General features: G+C 32.9%; 1 protein-coding gene across 1 annotated transcript; it reads left to right on the top strand.

The window, feature by feature from the left end:
• The first annotated feature begins 425 nt into the window (after positions 1–425).
• LOC125052692 lies at positions 426–18,394 on the top strand. Its single transcript, XM_047653674.1, has 6 exons — positions 426–530; positions 6,770–6,818; positions 7,448–7,507; positions 13,709–13,801; positions 14,841–14,975; positions 15,081–18,394. The coding sequence occupies exons 2-6, from the start codon at positions 6,816–6,818 to the stop codon at positions 17,976–17,978; spliced, it is 3,189 nt and encodes a 1,062-aa protein (XP_047509630.1). The 5' UTR covers positions 426–530; positions 6,770–6,815; the 3' UTR covers positions 17,979–18,394.
• The last annotated feature ends 1,966 nt before the right edge of the window (positions 18,395–20,360 follow it).

Raw genomic sequence — 20,360 nt, 5'->3', positions numbered from 1 at the left:
CCAAAGTCAGGAAATTTTTATATACTTATACTAGTCTAAATTTCATGAATTTTTCATACCTGCTACTATTGTAAAGTTTATTTAATCGCAAAACGCTTTAGCTCTTCAGTACATTAGATAAATCACTATTTAAAATATGTAAATCAACAGTGTTTAAATCTCGAATCGAAAAAAAAAATCTTTTATTTGAAATACATCTTTGTATTTATATCTTAGTTGACATTACCTTCATTGATTTTGATTTAACGACTTTATTCCCATAGCGATATGAACAATCACTTATGTTTGGTGGTTAACAAACGGCAAAGCAATCTAAATATAGTATTAATATAGATTATTGAAAGATAATCTCGACGTATTCATTTCGAACTCTCACTTAGCCCAATGGAAAGGGAAGTTCTAACAACTTAATGAACTAGCAGTTGTTCACGTGCCCTACCACAGATAGCCCGCAGTAGTTGAGTGAAAAACGTGTGTAGATTTAATTTTATTCGTAAAATTAAAGCCTGTGCGTTTCGTTTTTAAATTTTGTAAGTATTTTCTTAGACTTATAAATATTTTGGAAAGTAATATATCTTAGGGATTTAGAAGTTTTTTTTTTTCGTTAATATTTTCTCAATCTTTCCTCTTAAAAATATTAAGTTACATAGGCCAAAGCTTTAGATGTTTAAAAACTATTTTTTATTTACGCAAATAATATAACTGATATTATAATAAAAAAGAACTAATTGTAAATATACATTCAACCAATCCAGCCTTAGAAGTTCAGTTACAGAGAGTTCCAGTTCTAGTAGTCTAGTTCCTTACCTTAGACGTATAAATTCGGACTCAGAATTAAGATTATCCAAAGCTATTTAAAGAGACTTATTTACCCATTTTCATACATTCACACCAAATTACCTTATACACTTATAATATAATATATCTAATATCTTGTCACTTTGAAAATAAATAAATAAGACATAAAATTGTTATATTGAAAGATTTTTCATGATTCGTAGTTTAACTTAATTATTTACAATTTAAATAAAATTTTAAATCTAATTTCTTGGTATCGTATTGAAAGTGCATTCCGACTTATATAGCAACAATGAAATATGATAATATCCAAGTGATGACAGATTATATAATACATTCACAGCTCAAAGACAAATTAACTTATATGGTGTTATAAATATAGTTTTAGCAACGCTTAGGCATGTATAGATATATCTTGAATCAGAGTAAAGATAACAGAAATATATATTGTTTTAAAATCATACATCATCACATATTAATATTAGATAATAATAGCAATGATTATGTATTATTTATTTCTTATCTGTCTTTGAAAATTGCCTCAATCTTACATACAAGTAAATAATGAACCCATACTATATATACTTTATGAAATATATTAAAACACTCCAAGTCAAGACTCTAGAGACATTTCATGAATTATTAAATTTTTAAGTAAAATTTAATTCATTACGCAGAGATTTATTTATAATAAATATATTTTACTGGGGTAGGCCATTATTTTTTGTATTTTTTATAAATGCTGTTGGCTACTAAATACAAAAAAAATCATATATTATTCATGTATACTATTATTGAAAAGTTAAATAGTTAGTTTTTCAGTTGAACGCGGTTTTTCACAGTAGTAGAAGTATAGACTTCTGAAAAACTCTCTATATAATTATTTTATTAATAATATATTAAACTTAGGTGCAATTATTTCAAAGCCTATACGCTGTGCTAATAGCAATGCCGATATCAATAAAGACATTTTGTTTCACGTGATTCCATCCATAATATTCTATTTAAAATAAGCAGTGTTGGCCTAGTGGCTTCAGCGTGCGACTCTCAACCCTGAGGTCGTAACTCCTAGACTCGATCCCCTTCTGTACGCCAATGGACTTTCTTTCTATGTGCGCATTTAACATTTGCTCTACCGGTGAAGGAAAACATCGTGCGAAAACCATTACATTAGACCCAAAAGTCGACGGCGTGTCACTCACAGGCTGATCACCTACTTGCCTGTTAGATTGACTACGAATGAAGCAGATACATAAAGCTGAGGCCTAGACCTAAAAAGGTTGTAGCGCCACTCGTATATTATTAATTTTTATTAAATATAAGATTTCGGGACACCCTGTATAAATCCGGAAGCAATCTATCGTGTTCGCAACATTACACACGTCTCTTCCGAGGTTTGCGTGCGTGTAATTGTCTTTTTTCGATTTTGTGTCGTATTTTGTTATATCTAATTGCGTCGATACTTTGACATACTTCTTGATTTATTGATAGTATCAATCTTTATGTTTCTTGAAATCAACACCCGAAGTTATTTATCTCGTAATTCTGCAGCTAACACAAATTATATATAATAAAAACAACATATATAGCCAAAGATGGAATACATAATATATACAACAAGGTTCAAATATTCACAAAGGGTAAAAATATTCAATTCATTTAACTAATACCTAATTCAGCCGTGTTGTGAGATTGTGTAATGTGTGTAAAAGTGAGAGTGATTTGGCTTTGTCTAGATTTGGATTGTGTGTTGTGGTATGCTTCTGTTATGTCAAAACTAAGATCAAAGTTATATATTTAGTATAACTTTAATTAATTTAGCAGGGAGCTGCCTTTATTCTAGGGGTATTTTCGAACCAATTCGACTTAGAGTCCTTCAAGATAATATAGACAACGCACTGCAGAGCACTCTTGCATTGAGAGTATCACTGGTGAGCCTTCTGCCCCTGTTCTGTTAAAAAAGTATGACGTCAAAAATTCATCAGATTTGCCGTTTTTCCAGTTATCATAATATATAGTTCGTACTGGTAGCATTGAGTTTATATTATGCACGGTTCCTCGGTCCCGATGACCGATGTCTTTAAATAATAGAGGATTTTACTTTTACTCAATATGAATCACTCGCGTACAACAGTTGTATAAAGTTACGTTATTAAGAATATAATGAAATGTTAATTGCTATGTAACGAATGAATGAAACGCAAGGTAACAGTTGAAGAGAGTGCCTACGTCTGGCTATACTCTCGGGACGTAACTCCGACGATTTAGGAAATCGCCACGCTTGTAATACTAAGAAAGCCTGAGTGAGCAAAATGTACAGCCATGGATCGTACAAACTATATTACACTTATTTAATACATAAATACCACAATTATATATCTTATAGTTTAAAACAGTTTTAAGTAGGTATTTGAATGATGCTAACAGAGGCCCCGCATAAAAATCTATGAATTAATTTTAATAAGGTTTTATAATCTATATAAAACCTGAGCAGTGTCGGCCTAGTGGCTTCAGCGTGCGGCTCTTATTCCTATGGTCGTTAGTTCGATCCCGGTTTAGCACCTATGTACTTTCCATGACAAATGATCATGAAACAGATACAGAAATCTGAGGCCCAGACCTAAAAAGGTTTTAGCGCTTCTGGTGTTTTATATAGAACCTTCACTATGAAATTACCGTTCACTTAAATTACCCGCAGGTCATAATTGTAAATTGCATAAGATGTGGAGATGTCATTAGTTGCGTACCTTTTAAATATTATGTGCATTTATGCTTGAAGGGCCTATATTTTATGTCTAATTATATAAATTCATGGAATGGTTGCAAAAATTTTGAGATAAATGTAAAAAAATATTTATGTTTGTGTTAAACACGTTCACAAGTTTTGAATCGGTATATATAAATACGTGTATGTTATTTCCATTTCTAAACATATTCGACAGTAGGTATATGACTATGAAATAAATTTATTCAAATTCAAAATCATTTATTCAATTAGGTAACACCAGGTACACTTATGAACGTCTATAAAGAAATACATATTAAATGCTGATTAATTAATTATTTAATGCTATGCGAGTTAGGTAATCACTGAATCTAATAATTAAATATTTATTTCCAACACCAAAATATACAATGTATACAATATTCTTAAGCTACATAGTAATAATAATAATAATCGTTAAAATAAAAGAAAACTAAAATAAATTTAAAAGGTTTGGTCCCTGAGTATCTTTAATGCTGGCATAACCTCTTTGCATTGCTATACTTATCGTTGAGCGAGGAAAGTACCAGCTCTCGGGTCACTGCTAGCACCAGGCGCCAACTTAAATCGTTAATAAGCGCCTATGCACTTGAAATCCACGGCCCAAGAGTCTCTAGTCCAATGTGAACAAAATCAAAGTTGGAGGAAAGATTCGTGTATTTGAGCCGTTTATTATCACTGAATAAATTTTATAATTACAAACAATATATTAATTACGTTAACATTTTATTGAGTGCATTGTACGTTTATGTATATATTACATCACGAGAGCGAATAATTTAATTGATTTCTCTAATACCTTTTACGATCAACTCTTGCGCATTACATTAAGGATTACGAAGACGTTAAGTGTATGACATAAGACACTTGTTCCTAGTATGCAATCATTTTGTATTACTCTTCGCGTTGGTCGCAGTTTCTTCAATGTTTTGAGGGCAGTCTGAACTGGAGTTCCCATAATTAACGCTACAACAGGTATTTGTCCTCTCTCTCTCTCTCTTCTCTCTCTCTGTCATTTTATTTTGCGTTTCATTCATTCAATTCCTCCCAGATGGCAGGCAAAACCTTGGTATTTTGGCAAAACTCCAACAGTTCTTCACACTGGAACCGCTTCTCAATCTTTATCAAGATCAAATCCGTTGGTGCTCCACACTGCACTACTGCAGTAGTCTCTGGGTGCTGCCAAATGTTATCCAGATGCTATTAAGTGGCGGCGATAGGCTAAGAAAACTATAGACAACGATTTACTCGTCGAATCTCAACTCTTAAGCCATCACCGTCCAGCCTGCCTTTCAGAGTAGAGATCGAGTCATAGATTGTACTTCGAAGAATGCTCCTTGGAACTACACAACCTGATTCCGTTATCCCCATTCAAACTAGAAACCAGAAACACGCTTGAATATCACCCCTTTATTGTTGACATCCCCAAGTGTCGTTTCCCTTTGAAAATCCCAAAAGATTGGAACTCCATGCCCCTTTTATTCTTTCCCAAGGAGTATAACATGGGTTCATTCAAGCGGCTAAATAAGCCCGACTGGAATGCCCTCCAATAGGCATCTCACTTCACATCAGGTGGGATTGTGGCCACACATCTGTTCAAAAACAAAAAAGCAACGAAGATGGGAAGGAAATTCGTAACATAAAGTAATTATCTCTTATTATAAAAGCCTACATTATTATAGATAACGAATTTGATTAAAATAATTAAAACAGTAAAACTGGTGAAACGACCGTTAATCAACGTAATTATAGAAAAGCGGAGCCAATTTGACGAAAATTGTAATTTGTTTCGATTTTCTTGGCTTATACTAAATAGGCCTAATAGGTAATATACATATTTCGCTTTCCGACGAACCGAATTTGATTTTGATTTTGCTAGGATAAAAACTAAGTCTATGTAATATATAAAAAAATATTTTTGGCAGTTGCTATTGAAATTTCACTGTATTCATTAATCGAAGATTGCTTGTGTAATTAATACCTACCAGTAATAATAATAATAGCCCTTTATTTCGAATACTTTCTTTTTAGCTATCTGTGTGCCCTTTTTTGGCAAAGGCCTCCTCCAAATTCCACCATTCCTGTTCCACTCTCGGCCATGTACCACCTGCTGTTTCTTTAATTTGGTCTAACCACCTTCCAAGTTGTCATCCTATTGTTCGTTTATTGTACCTTGGGAAATAGTCTAGTAATTTCTTGCTCCACTTTTCTTTTCCTCTTGGCCATCTGCCCCGCCCATTTCCACTTAATTTTATTTATTTTTATTGTAACATCTGCTACCTTAGTTGTACTGTTTAATATGGTATCTACAAGTAGTGTAGAATAAATGCAAACTTAATCATCTGCGCTCCAACCGCGAATCGAACCCGAAACCCAAAACTGCTTATTAAAAATACACCTAGAAATCTTTGTAAAATTAGTTTTTACACTCTTAATTTGAACCTTAATAAAATTAAACATTGTTAATTCAGCAGAAGCGATTTCATGTGATACTTCAGATGTGGTAAAATATCAATTTATTTTCATATAAAATACAAGAGAAATTTAACATTCTAGATAAACAGACTACAACACTTTCTAGTCTAGATATTCAATATTTAGTTAATCAACCGTAACTTAGGTCTAGGTTCTGTTACAAGAAATGGAGAAATGTAAATTTCTGTAAATAGGAAATAAATTTCTTCATCCTAAAACGTGTGTACAAAAAAGATCTTCGAACGTTAAGATAGTTTCAGTATTTCGTGTTATACTATCAAGTAACTGTTTTTACTTTGACATTCATTGAAATCATATAAAAATCAATATATAATATCAATTTACATAAAATTAAATAAATTTACATTTTGTTCCCTTTGGAGTAGAGACTCTTGTACCTTGGGTTCAAGTGCACAGGCGCTAATTAAATATTTAAGTTGGGACTTGGGGCCTAGAGGTACCTAGTAGATAGTACCGGTAACCCAGGGCTGGTGCTTTCCTCGCTCAACGAATAAGTATCGCAATACAGCGAGAAAATACTGCCAGCGTTAAAGGTACACTACCACAGGGACCGAACTTTTTAATTTGTTTTAATTTTGTTTTTAATAATTTTTATTATTACTATGTAGGTTAAGAAAATTGGAAACTGCATATTTGAATGTTATGTGTAGGTTTCGAATTATTAATTTATATAAATGGATTATTATATTAATTAATTGTTTTTCTTTTCAGGTATTTTGCAACGCTACCCTATGAGACATTTTCGGTAGTGAAAAACATGGTAAGTCAAATTTCAATAGTTTTTAATGCGCTGACAAATGAATTATTATTATTAAATATATTCCGAATTAGAATACATTATTTTAAATATTCTTTTAAAGTTGTGGTTCATTATCCATTTTATAATATACGAGCTGGAGTTTCGGATAGTAAAGCCGTAAATATCTTCAACAGTTTATTTAAAAATAATCAATATATTTGCACGAAAAACGCGGGAAAATACACAGATTAACGCACAAAACACCATCACTAGTTCCTCTAATATCACAGAATCTCACTTAAACAACCATAAACTACATTGCTGAAAAAGTTCTAAAGTTATAGAAAACTTTTTAAAATGATTCAAGTAATCGTAGCAATAATTATTATTATTTGCGCGTTGAAGTCTGTTGTATAAAGAAACAAGATAACCTATTTTTAGTCTGATACATAACGCAATGTCAAATTATTACAAATATTTTTAAAGTAATACTACATACTTATATCTATATATTAGCATAAGAGAAAACAGCTCTTACATTCAAACCTTATCAACAAAAAGCTGGATAACTGTTTACTACCAATTCTATAGTATTCATTATAATATGTTAAATTTAATTGATGATATTAATTATTTTCTAACATTTTCAGTGGCTCGGTGTGGTTACAACTCTAGCACTACTGACTCTAGCACATGCGAATAATCAAAAGGTATTTTATATATTTATTTCTTATTTACTTAAATTTCCACCCGTATCACCACGACGTCTGTCGTTCCACAACTGAGCGTTTTCTAAGGCAGTTTTTGCCGCGCGTCACCACTATGTGGAACCAGCTGCCCACTATTCCCGAACCAATTCGATAAAGGGTCCTTCAAGTAACGAGCGTACCAATTCTTAAAAGCCCGGCAACGCACTCGTCTGGCATTGAGAGTGTCCATGGGTGCTAGTATCACTTAACATCAGATGAGCCCATTTGTGCCCTGTTTTATAAAAAAAAATGTTATATCTAATACATAATATATAAAATTCTCGTGTCACAATGTTCGTTCTCATACTTATCCGAAACGGCTCGACCTATTCTTATGAGATGTTTTATGCATATTCAGTTAGTCTGAGAATCGGTTACTATGTATCTTTCAAACCCCTAAATGTTAAGGTTGATCCACCCCTAAATCTTTATTTAGGGGTCTATATTAAAAAAAAATGTTTTTATTTTTTTATGATACAGCATACTAAAATACATACAACCCTTAATGTTCACCTCTCTACGATCAACCCCTATTTTTTATTATATAGATAGTTATTTTTATTAACTAAAAAAATGTTTCCTAGAAATAATATATATTGCAAAACAACGTTTGCCGGGTCAGCTAGTGATTATATAACTTAAAGTAAGGTAATGTTCCTTAACATGTCGCATGTATACATAAACCGCTACAGATGCATAGCATTTTTTATTTAATACAGATGCTGCAATGACGCAACATACCTATTATCTAAACAACGCAAAGAAATTAATTGTTCAACAAATTAGTGACACGGTTTCTAAATGAAATACTAAATGAACACCATTCTTTTGATGATTGATGTAAGCTATTGTTTAAGAGGCAGGAAATGTAACACGTACGGATTGTGTATAGAATAAGCTATAATATTTGGAGATATATATGTAAAGTAACGGATCCGACAGACGTTGTACTTTACACATGTCTTACATACAAAAAAAATATCTATTAATTACATTATTATCATTATCATTCTCTACAACACTTGAACACACAAAAAATTTCATCAAAATCAGCTCCATTCAAACGTTGTGTAAAACAAAAAACTTGACGATTAAAATGAGTGGCGGAGAGTTTATTGCCACTTCTTCTCTTCCGTTCTACGCCCTTGATTTGAGAACTGGGAGTACATTAATGTACAATTAGAGCATTTAATATATATAGTTTTCATCATCAGTAGGCTTCTTTTTAGGCTTTTTCAAAGTAGATCACCAGCCTTATGTACCTATCAACTCGAAACAGTTATTATTAAACCTGAGTTGGAGCCAGAATATCAGGTTATGTGAACCAACTAGGAGATTTATTCTATTAATACAACTCGAATAAAAATAAGTTTGATTCCTTGAACAAAATCTAAACGTTTTGAAATCTAAACGAATGTATCTTACTGATTATGTCTTAGTAAAAATCTTGCTGATAGCTTAGCTATCATTGAACACATTCCTATATCGGATATAAGTCATCTATTGTCATTGTATAATCCCTTCCGAATTATGTAACTTGCAAATTATGTAAGATAGTCTTTGTTTTTTTTTTATCCAGCGGCGCTACGTTTGGGTTTTGGCCTCAGATGTGTGTTATCTTTTCCATGTGTTATTTTTTTATATACTTAAAATAGGAAAATGAATAAAATGTAAAAAATATTTCGAAAAATTCATTGGACTTATTTAACTTAAGAAGTTTTCACAGTCTTTTTTCGTAAGCTCATGAATTGATTAAACATATGAAATGAAAAACATTGTGTATATTAATCATTGGTAAATAAATCAAAAATATTGAATTAGCGTCAAATGTCTAACTAAATTATTGTTAACTTATTGTTGAATCTTTAGGAGTACGTTAATTCGAGTTTAAAATTTAAAATAAATGTCATACAATAGATCTACTTTTACTTTTGTTTATATAACAAACTCGAACTGGTTAAGTGGCCCTTAGGGATTGTATAGCTGTATATTTATTTTCAACTTCAAAAAACAAACAATATTAAATGTCACCTAAGTTTCTGATTGTCGTGTTATCCAATATCTTATATTAGAAAATACAATAATATTAAATTTAGATGTAGTATGTAAACGGAACGATACAAAAATATCTATATACTTGATTTAATAGAGTTTTATTTAGAATATTAAGTCTTCAGTCGGTAGCTAATGTCTGAGCGTCGTGGTTAGCAAGGAAACAGCGGATTATCTGTTTCCACCGGTTTCTGTCCAGCGCCTCTCTTATTACAGTATACAGTTTGTGGACATTTGATCGGTCCTTCTGGTTGATGAAGCTTCTCTTTGAGAAAGAAGTGCCTGCATAGTTATATTTTTCATAAAACTCTAGAGATGGTAAAACGACAGTACGGCTAATTTTTGATATATCTGCCTTTTGAATTGTTTTCTGTCTTACGGAGTGTAGTTAAAACCGTGATCAAAGAAACCTTATGAGGAATTCTGTTTGTAGTTCGATGTATTAGGTATTTTGAACTATTTATAAATATACTACGACGTACTAACATCAACTCACGATATTTGTAGTCTAAAAACATGAGTAGTAATAAGAATTGAATTACAGGAAGTTTAATAAAGCTTATATAAAGCTCGGTAAAGCTCAAGTGAAAGTTTCGACGTGTTATGGAGCTGGTACACTTAAATAATAAAGGGCATTTATTTGATTAGATCGTATCTTAAAACAACATCGTTCTTTGGTTTAATCAATATAATTTAGATAGGCAAGCGTCCACATTTGTTGATTAAAAACCTTTTACTTTCCTAGGAAAGAATGATTGAAACTTGATTACATTGAAGTCCCATAACAAAAGGTCGTGAACACATTACCGATTGAGTTATAATTACGTTTTAGATACGTTTTTAATTGTGGAATCTTTTTTAGGTTAAATTAATTTATCACATTTTTTACGTTCTATTTATTTCGAAAAACCACATTTTAATACCACATCTTAGATATGTTTAAAATATTTTTATTTTATAGTTATTGATGAAATCTTACATAGAATAGATATAAAACATATTTGAAGACCTTAGCCTTTAGCGGGATATCATGTATTGTACCTACTTAGGAACATATTATTATTATTATTAAGCAATTATTGCTGACACCCAGTATAAATGTTTTAACATAACCTAACTTAATCTAATCAGATGTGCCGGGTTTGCTGATGAGCATGTCCTGTGGCACATAGGCCTCTTCCAGCTGCTTCCATTCTTTTCTAATGTTAGCTCTTCTTGTCCATGTTGTGTCTCCTATTCTCTTTATATCTGCTGCCATCTCTTGCTCTATGAACATATAGTTATATCTTAATAAATGATTCAGTAGCAACAAATATTGCAGGAAGTTAGCCCTTATACGAATGGAGTCAGTAAAAGTGGTCTAACATTACGAAAGTTACATTCCGCAACTTGTTATTACGTGATTTACTTTTCTTATTCTTAAAAATTATTTTATTCAGAAACAAGTTGATATATATTGATTCTGGCTCAAAAGCTGTAAGTGACAAGGCGTAAGCTTTAAAGGTAAAAATGAAAATTATTAGACACCTTTGAATTTATAAACGCACTTTCTTCGCCCAACGCTTTTTTTCACAGACCCTTTCATCTTCCACTTTCTTAAAAACAAAATTATCACTAACATTCCAAAAGTCACATTACATTCACTAAAAATCTCAAACAATATCTTATCAACCTGTCTCATGCTATTACAGAAAATATTCGTATTATACAAAAAAAGTTTCAATATAAATATGTGTTATGTAGATCATAAAGTAAAATACAGTTGACATGTCAAAAGGAAGAAACTGGCTACCCACAATACAGAGAATGAAAAATTTTATTTTTTTATTTCTTACTTTCATTAACAATCACTTTGCTAATTTTATTTCCAAAAATTATCACACTAAAATTCTTCCGCCTTATACAGAGAATCCTAGTGCACTTTCTACTACCTTAATACCCTGTTATTGTGTTTAATAAAGTTTTTTCTTTATTTCTTTAATATACTACTAGCAAACCGGCCAAGCGTTGCTGTGGCTAAGGTTTTAGTTATATTACATAGTAGTAACCTATTCAAGGGAAACGGTAGGAGAACACCAGTCATGGGGACCACCATGCTTTTTTGGTGGTAATGCCATTTAATTGTAGCTTATTTGAAACGTTGGTACTTTTAACACAGCGCCATCTGTTAGAATTGTATCAAATAATAAACAAATATTTGCAATAAAATAATATTGTGGGTATAAATTGAGATGTAAACTATCCTATCTTTTAAGTTGGATCAAACTGCACACGGTGTGCAAATTTGATTGATATCGGTTAGGTAGTTTAGGAGTCCATAGCGGACAAACAATGTGACACGTAATTTATATATATTAAGATTGTCAATTGAATGTATCTTATCAGTGACGACCTATTGTTTCAAAAATTATCCCAATTATAAAACTCTGATTATTTTATGATCATGTTAATAACGCACAACTGGATACAAACGCATTAGCTCAGGGTCAATAACCTAGGCTGTCTGGATTTTGCATAAGATAGAAATGAACTTCTAAAGAATGTAGTCCTTGACTTGAATCTTGGAACAATTTATTATAATCGTCCCAAGAGATTTATCAATTAACATACGAATTTCTGCTTTAAGTAAAATCTACTATCTATGTAATCATCATTAAAAAAATCACTGGCGCTACAACTTTTTTGTGGTCTAGGCCTCAGATTTATGAATCTGTTTCATGATCATTTTTAAATCTAATAGGCAAGAAGGTCATCAGCCTCCAGTGACTAACACACGCCGTCAACGTTTTTTGGGTCTAAGACATGTCGGATTCCTCACCGTTCACCGTTCGAGCGAATGTTAAATGCGGACATACAAACAAAGTCCATTGGTGCACAACTGGGGATTGAACCTACGACCTCAGGGATGAGAGTCGCACGCTTAAGCCACTAAGCCAACACTGCTCTTTGTAATCATCGTTACCATACATAATACTCGCGATTGATAGTATTCCACTTGAAATGAAAGGCGTGGCACAAATTGATGAAATAAAAACATAATTACGGAATGTATCACATGTAACAATTTTGTGGAAGATTAATTGACGTGCTTTCGATGTTGCGTCATATTAAATGAACTAGATAAAGCTTATATAATGTAGCTATCGAATTGTCTAGCCCACTTATTTATTTACGAGATGTTTTGAGTTTCAGCTTTTTGAGTTAAGATGTAAAGTTTTATTGAGGTGATTCTCGCAACGATAAAGCTTACGTTTACGCGATATTACGATTGATGTTCTGTCCTAATTATTTATGTTTTTACAATATATCGAAACTTATTTATGCATATTTTTTTTTCTACTTAGTATTAGTGTTATTACATTGTTTTTATTTTTTTGCGACTGAGGCGCAAACTAGCTGTGGTCTCTGGCAGAATGACCAGCGCTGTGGAACAGTCTGCTCCTCAGCATAATGCTGAGCCAGGGCCAATTACAACCACAGCACACACGCACTTGAAACGAACCGAAAGGGAAAAAAACATTTTTTTCTCTCATTATATTTTTTCTTTGATTATTGTTATTATGTGTCTGTGTTTTTGATAGAATGAATGTTATGTCTATGTCTAAATTTATTATTTTACACAACATCACTGCTACTGTTATTTGACCGTATTCAACGAAGTGCGGTTCGAATCGTCGACAACCATTCCGACCGGCTAGATCGCTTTGCGTAGAGATGTGGGGTCTCCCTGCATCTTCTACCGCATTTACCATGGAGAGTTTTAAGAGGAGTTGTTCAGATTAATACCTGTAGCTGAGTTTCATCATCGGACATCGAAGCAGAATACGAAATTCCACTACTTGACGTCCGTCGTTCCACAAGTGACGTTTATTAAGGCAGTTTTTACCGCGCACCACCACTATGTGGAACCATCAACCCACTGAAGTATTTCCGATAGGGTCCTTCAAGAAAAGAGTGTACCAATTCTTAAAAGGCCGGCTACGCGAGCCCTCTGGCTTTGTAAGAGATCGTATTAGACTAGTCTCAATCCTGTTTGCTTTAAAAAATAGTTTTTAGTACATTAATAGCCAAGTTTTATAGACTGTCGACTAAATTAATTTATTTTTGTAGACTTCAGGCCGCAATGGATACGCAGAATGGGGCTGGCAAATGCGAGAACAAGGCCCAGGTTCTGTTGGACATTACTATGTCAGACTTCCTGAGGTCAGTAAAACCCTTAACTAGAATAGTTTATAAAACATATACAGTTATGAACATAAGATTTAACCACGGAAATTTAACTTAAAATCGGTTTATATATTTGTTATCTTTATAATTTAATTAATATCATTTAAATTTGAAAGGGATCACACATCTTTCACATTCACAAGCTTACAATGAACTTAAGTAATAAATATAAAATTTACATTGCATTAAATGTAAATCAATTGTTAATAATAATGTCTAATGAAGAGTTGTGAAGTGATTATTAAATTGATCTTCATGCTATTTTAGAAATATTGTAATATTAGTGTTGCTCATGCCTTTGTAGCGTCTATTAATAGTGTTAGTCTAGTGGTTTCAACGTGCGACTTTTATCCCTGAAGTTGTGGGTTCGACCCCAGACTGTGCACCAATGCACTTTCTACCTATATGTGCATGTAACCCTCGCATCTACGATGAAGGAAACGTGAGGAAACCAGCCTAAAAAGATGGTGTAGACTGTAGATGGTGAGTGTCAGGCAACAGATACAGTAATCTGAGGCCTAGACATAAAAGGTTGTAGCACCATTGGTATATGTAATGGTGTTAACAGTATCAGTGTTAGTTTTTGTTTAACACTTTAATATTTAAAAATATTCCTTCCTGAAATGAAACTTTCAATCACGGAAAATTCATTAAAATTTATATACGCATCGTAACGGATCATTTACCAGAATTTATACAATTAATACATACCGCACTGTCTACTTAATATTTACGACATTGGCGATAATTCAAGAATGGAGACATGAAACAATCAAAACTTTTAATAGGAATAATGGTAATTTGAATTAATTAATGTTAAATCGTAACACTCCGTTTTACGTTTTAAGTTTTGATTGCTGTTAATTATAGTGTAATAAAGTCTGCTAATTTATTTTAAATTGGACAGTTTTTGTGAGCCTCAAAAGTTTATCAAAGAAACATATGTACAAATGTTCCGTCCCAATGACGTCAAACAATATTAGAACTAGTACTTTAATAAAGATTCCTATTACAGTCCGAGCAACAAGTCCGCTATATAGCAGACGGTAGTGGCTACCACGGTGCGCTGGCGTACAACACGAAGGGCCCACAGCACAGCACTACATCAAACTTCGCCCTAGGACGTAGAGCACTGGAGCTAGATTCCCAGGTTGGCTTAGAATATAGAATTTATAGTGGACGTACAAGTTCTGGCAGAAACAATGTAATTAACACGTCTGTGTAATATAATTGTTATATTTATTATAACTTTCAGATATCTTCTCAAGTGAGCCCCGGAATTCCAAATGAAATTCAAGAAGCAAGTGCCACCTCTGATTTGCGTGCGGAACATAATCCTCTTGAGTTTTTCCTTCTGCAAACTCATTACACGGCACCTCCTAACCAACCGCCACTATTTCAATTAATACCAGATCAAAATCTTGTTCAATATAATCCAATACCTAATATATACTTTAACGATTTACCCAAAGCCGAATACTACAACTACGTTCAACATAAAAACGGTGTTATTCCAGACCAGAACAACTTGATCTTACTGAATAATAATCAAAATGAAGGAACACAGCAGTCTCATAGTGAAAATGTTAACAAACCAAACGGTCAAATAGAGGTAGTACAAGTATTTAAGGATTCTAACTGTTCAAACAATGATGTCAAACAGAAGAATCATATTGATAAAGAATCCGCTAAATTAGAATTGTCAAATGGTTTATCTACAGTAGACGGAAACTTCGGTGAAAAAGAAATAAAACCTCTATATCGAGGTACAGTTCACTTTAAAGTTGAATCACCACGAAGTAATGCTAGAAATGAAAAAATGTACTATTCAAGTTTATCCACTACACCTAATTCCGTAACATTAACTGAAGAAGAAGGTATATCACGGCTTGTTGCTTCTACGCAGGACTTAATATCAAATGACGACTTGTTAAAAATTAATCACGCCGAAGAATCATCAGCCATCTATTCTCAAAACGATGATCTTATTAAAGCAAAACCAAGATTCAGTGTTAGATCTCAAGGTACCTTTGACTCACAGCGAACTGTTCCTCAAAGTCATGTCTCAGTTTCCACTAAGTATGGAAATATTGTAAATACTAAAACACAACATATAAAGAATGAAAGAAATAATAAACAATTAGGGGAACAAACATTTAAATCACCAATAATTGTCTCAGATGCGGATGAAAACAATTTTAAACAAAAGGTTGTTAACAATTTAATATCTACAATGGTTCCATACTTGGAAGACGGTTATGAACTGGTAGGAGTAAGAAACAGCTTAGATGAAGACGCTGAAACTTCTGACGAAGATTTGGTTAACATAACTCCAAGGCCCATCAGCCAAAACTATTTAAGACCAATCACGGTTGCTCTGAGGCTTTTGGAATCAAATAATACCGATTATCAAGACCATGACATATCTGAAAGTGAAAACATCCTAGATACAGCCATGCCTGAAAAGGAAAGAACAATAATAGAAATCCAACATTCAATACCTATTGAAATAACTCATATAAACGATGTTGAATATCATCGCGAGTACATGGATGAGGGTAGAAATTTTAATTATGGCAATGTCCTACATAACCAATATAGATCATCAGAATCCAATAATGCACGACCCAATCAAAATACAGACTTTAACGATAGACCAAAGAAGAATTCTAATGATAATGAACAATCAGGCAATGCTTACAGTGAAGTTCATGTAAATCCAAACCAACAACAAGATAATAGAAATTATCATCATGAAATAGTTCAGCCAATTATAATTGAAAAAGAAGTTCCTGTTACCAAATTCGTCGACAGATATATTGAAAAGCAAGTGCCATACCCAGAACGGGTAGAAGTTGTAAAAGAGGTACCAGTAGATAGACCTGTGCATGTTCCTGTGAGATACGATAGAATTGTTGAAAAACCAGTAGAGGTCACTCGATACGTCGATAAACCTTACCCTGTAGAGGTATTGAAGCCATACCCGGTTGAAGTGAGAGTTCCATATCCCGTCGAGCATAAAGTATACGTTGATAGGCCAGTTCACGTACCATATGCCGTTGAGAAAGTCGTTGAAAAGAATGTAATACATCCTGTAGCTATACCAACTCCTGTAGCGGTACCTTTTCCAGTAGAGCAAAAAGTCCTCTATCCAGTACCTGTTGAAAAACCAGTAGATAGAATAGTTCATAAAGAGGTACCAGTACCCTATCCAGTGGAAAAGAGAGTACCGTATCCCGTCCACCACGAAGTGAAAGTACCTGTGCCTTACCCAGTAGAGAGACGGATACCAGTGACAGTTGAAAAACCAGTAACAAAAATTGTCGAAAAGCACATTAAAGTACCTGTACCGCATCCGGTCCCGTATGAAGTTCAGGTGCCAAAACCGTATCCAGTTGACAGAATCGTTGAGAGAAAAGTGCCTTATCCAGTTCACATTGACAGAATAGTCGAGAAAAAGGTTCCAGTACAAGTACCATACCCGGTAAATACTGTCGTTGAGAAAATAGTTGAAAAGCCTGTCATAGTAACGAAATATGTTGATAAACCTTATCCTGTGGAGAAAAGGGTACCGTATCCGGTGGACAGAATTGTTGAAAGAAGAGTACCATACCCGGTTGAAGTTAAGGTACCATACCAGCAAAAGCCAGACACGCCGTACCAATTTGAACAGATTGATCCGATTTACTATGGATATGGGAAGGGTTACCAAAATCCAATACAGTACATTCCAAAAGTTTCCACTCTTCAGCAAAACCAACAGCTCCAAGATTATATGCAGGCCCAAGCCGAGTCCCAACGTAATTATCAAGTTCAAAAAGCTAGCGATGAGTATTTAAAGAGTTTATACAAACAAAACATTCCCGTTCATTCGACGCTATGGGGTAACCAGTACGCTTCAACATACTCTTATATAAATACCACAGATAAGAACTATTTCCCTACAAACTATATTGGAAGTGAACAGAAATATTACGGTCCACCGCCTACCAAAGCATATAATTTTACTTGGGAGAAAAATCAGGACTATGATAAACGAAGAACTGATAGAGCCCCTAAAAATTTAAGAATAGAGTATGGCGGATTTAAACCACCATTGATACCGAGTACAGAAGTCGATTTGGATGGAAATCCAATAAAGAAACAGACTTAAGTAGCCCTAGCTTTATAATTACCACCCATTGTACAAAGTATTAGTAATGAACAATTTGAAAACTTTTAATTCCAGTTTCTATGTTCAGATTTAAAGCGTAATCATTGTTGAACTTTTTCTGTTAATATTTTTAGAGCTTTAATCCTTTAGTAATAATAGTTTTAAGTCTTTAGTAATTTATTTTTATATAAGGAAATATTTGTTACTTTTTGCTTTACGCCGTTAAGAATATCTTGCAATTCTAAAGTTCAAGTTATGTATGTTCCATATTATACAAACGTTTATTGTTATTATTTCTTATTAATTTATTGTTTCTTTACGCATCAAAACAAATTAGTCGTAAGTGTAAAAGTATTACGTTATAGACTGTATTGCTCAATTATTATAATTGTTGAAAATAAATTGTTACAATATTTTGCGTGTATTTTATTTGTTTGTGTTCACTAAAACATCTGTCTTTGACATTAATATTTCCATTTTTATGAACAATAAGACCAAAGAAAGGTCGCAATCTGATGCTAAGACCTAATCCCGTGTCATATTGATGCCTGACGATACATAGCAACTGTCTCCTGCGCATCAGCTGTCTGCTTCCAGTCTCTTAGTAACCAATACGACTTAAGATATCATGAGATATCATGTGGAACATGGTGTAATTGTTGCAGCTCTTTACAAACATTGTGTAAAACAAAAAACTTGGCGATTAAAAAGAGATGCGGAGAGTTAATTGCCAGTTCTTCTCGTCCGTTTTATGCCTTTGATTTGAGAACTGGCAATAAATGATAAATTAGAAGCATTTAATATGTATTTCTTTATCGACTCTCATAAGTGTACATTGTGATACCTAAATGAATAAATGATTTTGACTTGACTTTTAGGGTCTTCTAAGAAAACAATATAAAATCCCAACTGTGTGCATATTGGATCTCTTAACGTATGCTCGTGAAATCACCTCATGATTCACATGACTTTACTTAAAATTATTTTTGGAACATTCAAACCACTTATCTATTACATGAAAGGAAAAATCATTAAAATAATAATGGATAGGGTTAACAAAAACAATATTATGGAATTAAAAATAAAATTTATTTCCAGTTGAACTTTTCACAAACGCCACAGTCGACTGAGGCGCGGCCGACACTACACTAAACAATATATAAACCAAAGCTATATAAATATACTACAGTATGTAATCATTATTATATTGTGGGGCCGCTTCGTATATCGCCACTAGATTTCAACTCTGAGCGAAAATCAATAAAAAAAGTATTAACAATTTTTAAAACTAAAAAAGATTACCCTGTATTTTAAACATGATTCAGCAATGGCACTAAACAATAATCTTTCATCAATTTATGGAATATTCGAGATAGTAAAAGATTTATAAAACTCGAAATGGCGATAAACGAAGCGAACAGGTCAGATTTGTGATTTTCATGTAAAAGTATAACACTACGCTTATTTAAGATTATTTAGAAAACGCAATCGCCATACATACATCCTATATTAATTTATGTCTAGTAAGTATGCATTTATCACACACAATATATCGACGAAAATTAACATAAAACAATAAATCCGTAAGCATCACACGATAGAAAAGGCTATAACCAAGTTTGCGATTAACACAATACAATTATTGCTATACGTTGTCTTTACCGGTCACAGTTTAAAAAATTTAGAGTGAGAAAGGTGACTTTTTCTAATTCAGCCTTACATTAGAAAGAGACAACCGCGATCGCGCATAACCATATTCACACAGATTAACTATTGTAGAATTAAAATTAGCCGACACTGGATATTCCTTTTATGAACTTGACAGCTATATCAATTGTCAAATTCAATCGACATTTACAACTGTCAATTTCCCTTCTAAAAAGGAACGAAGCGCCAACCAATTGCGATTTACCTATTTAAAATTCGAACGTAAATGACATTGGCCATAGACTGAGCAATATTTGAAGCATAGACGCAGAAAACGTGATGACTGTCATTTACGAATGAATTCGTTCTTTGTTTGGCGTCACATCAGAAAAAGTAAAAGTTCAGTATAATAAAATCAAAAAGAACGTAAATAAGGATCGATAAATGTACTTCATAAATTAAATAGTATTAAAACATTCTAAAGTGACGTCAAAAAGGAGTACATCTCAAGCGATACATAAATTCAGTAGCAAAAGTGTATTATAACATTAACCTAATTTCATCCGACAGCCATTTGCATTTCATTTTTGTATATTCTCAATACATTGGAAAAAAATTAACACTAAGCTATAACTTGTATCTTGAGCGCGAACCCACTTTGTACATTATTACATTATTAATATAAGTAAATTAATAATTAAGCGATAGCACAAACAACGGTTCGAACCGCGAATA

This window comes from Pieris napi, chromosome 9 (genome assembly GCF_905475465.1).
Source record: "Pieris napi chromosome 9, ilPieNapi1.2, whole genome shotgun sequence".
NCBI classification, from domain to species: domain Eukaryota; kingdom Metazoa; phylum Arthropoda; class Insecta; order Lepidoptera; family Pieridae; genus Pieris; species Pieris napi.
Note: the sequence above shows the minus strand (reverse complement) of the source record. Positions and strands in the feature narration are given on the sequence as shown.

Bases quoted from the DNA above. Each gene is read 5' to 3' on its own strand.
- LOC125052692 (XM_047653674.1), top strand. The intron at 13,802-14,840 runs GTCAGTAAAACC...TTCCTATTACAG, and splicing joins ACTATGTCAGACTTCCTGAG to TCCGAGCAACAAGTCCGCTA. The intron at 14,976-15,080 runs GTTGGCTTAGAA...TATAACTTTCAG, and splicing joins CACTGGAGCTAGATTCCCAG to ATATCTTCTCAAGTGAGCCC.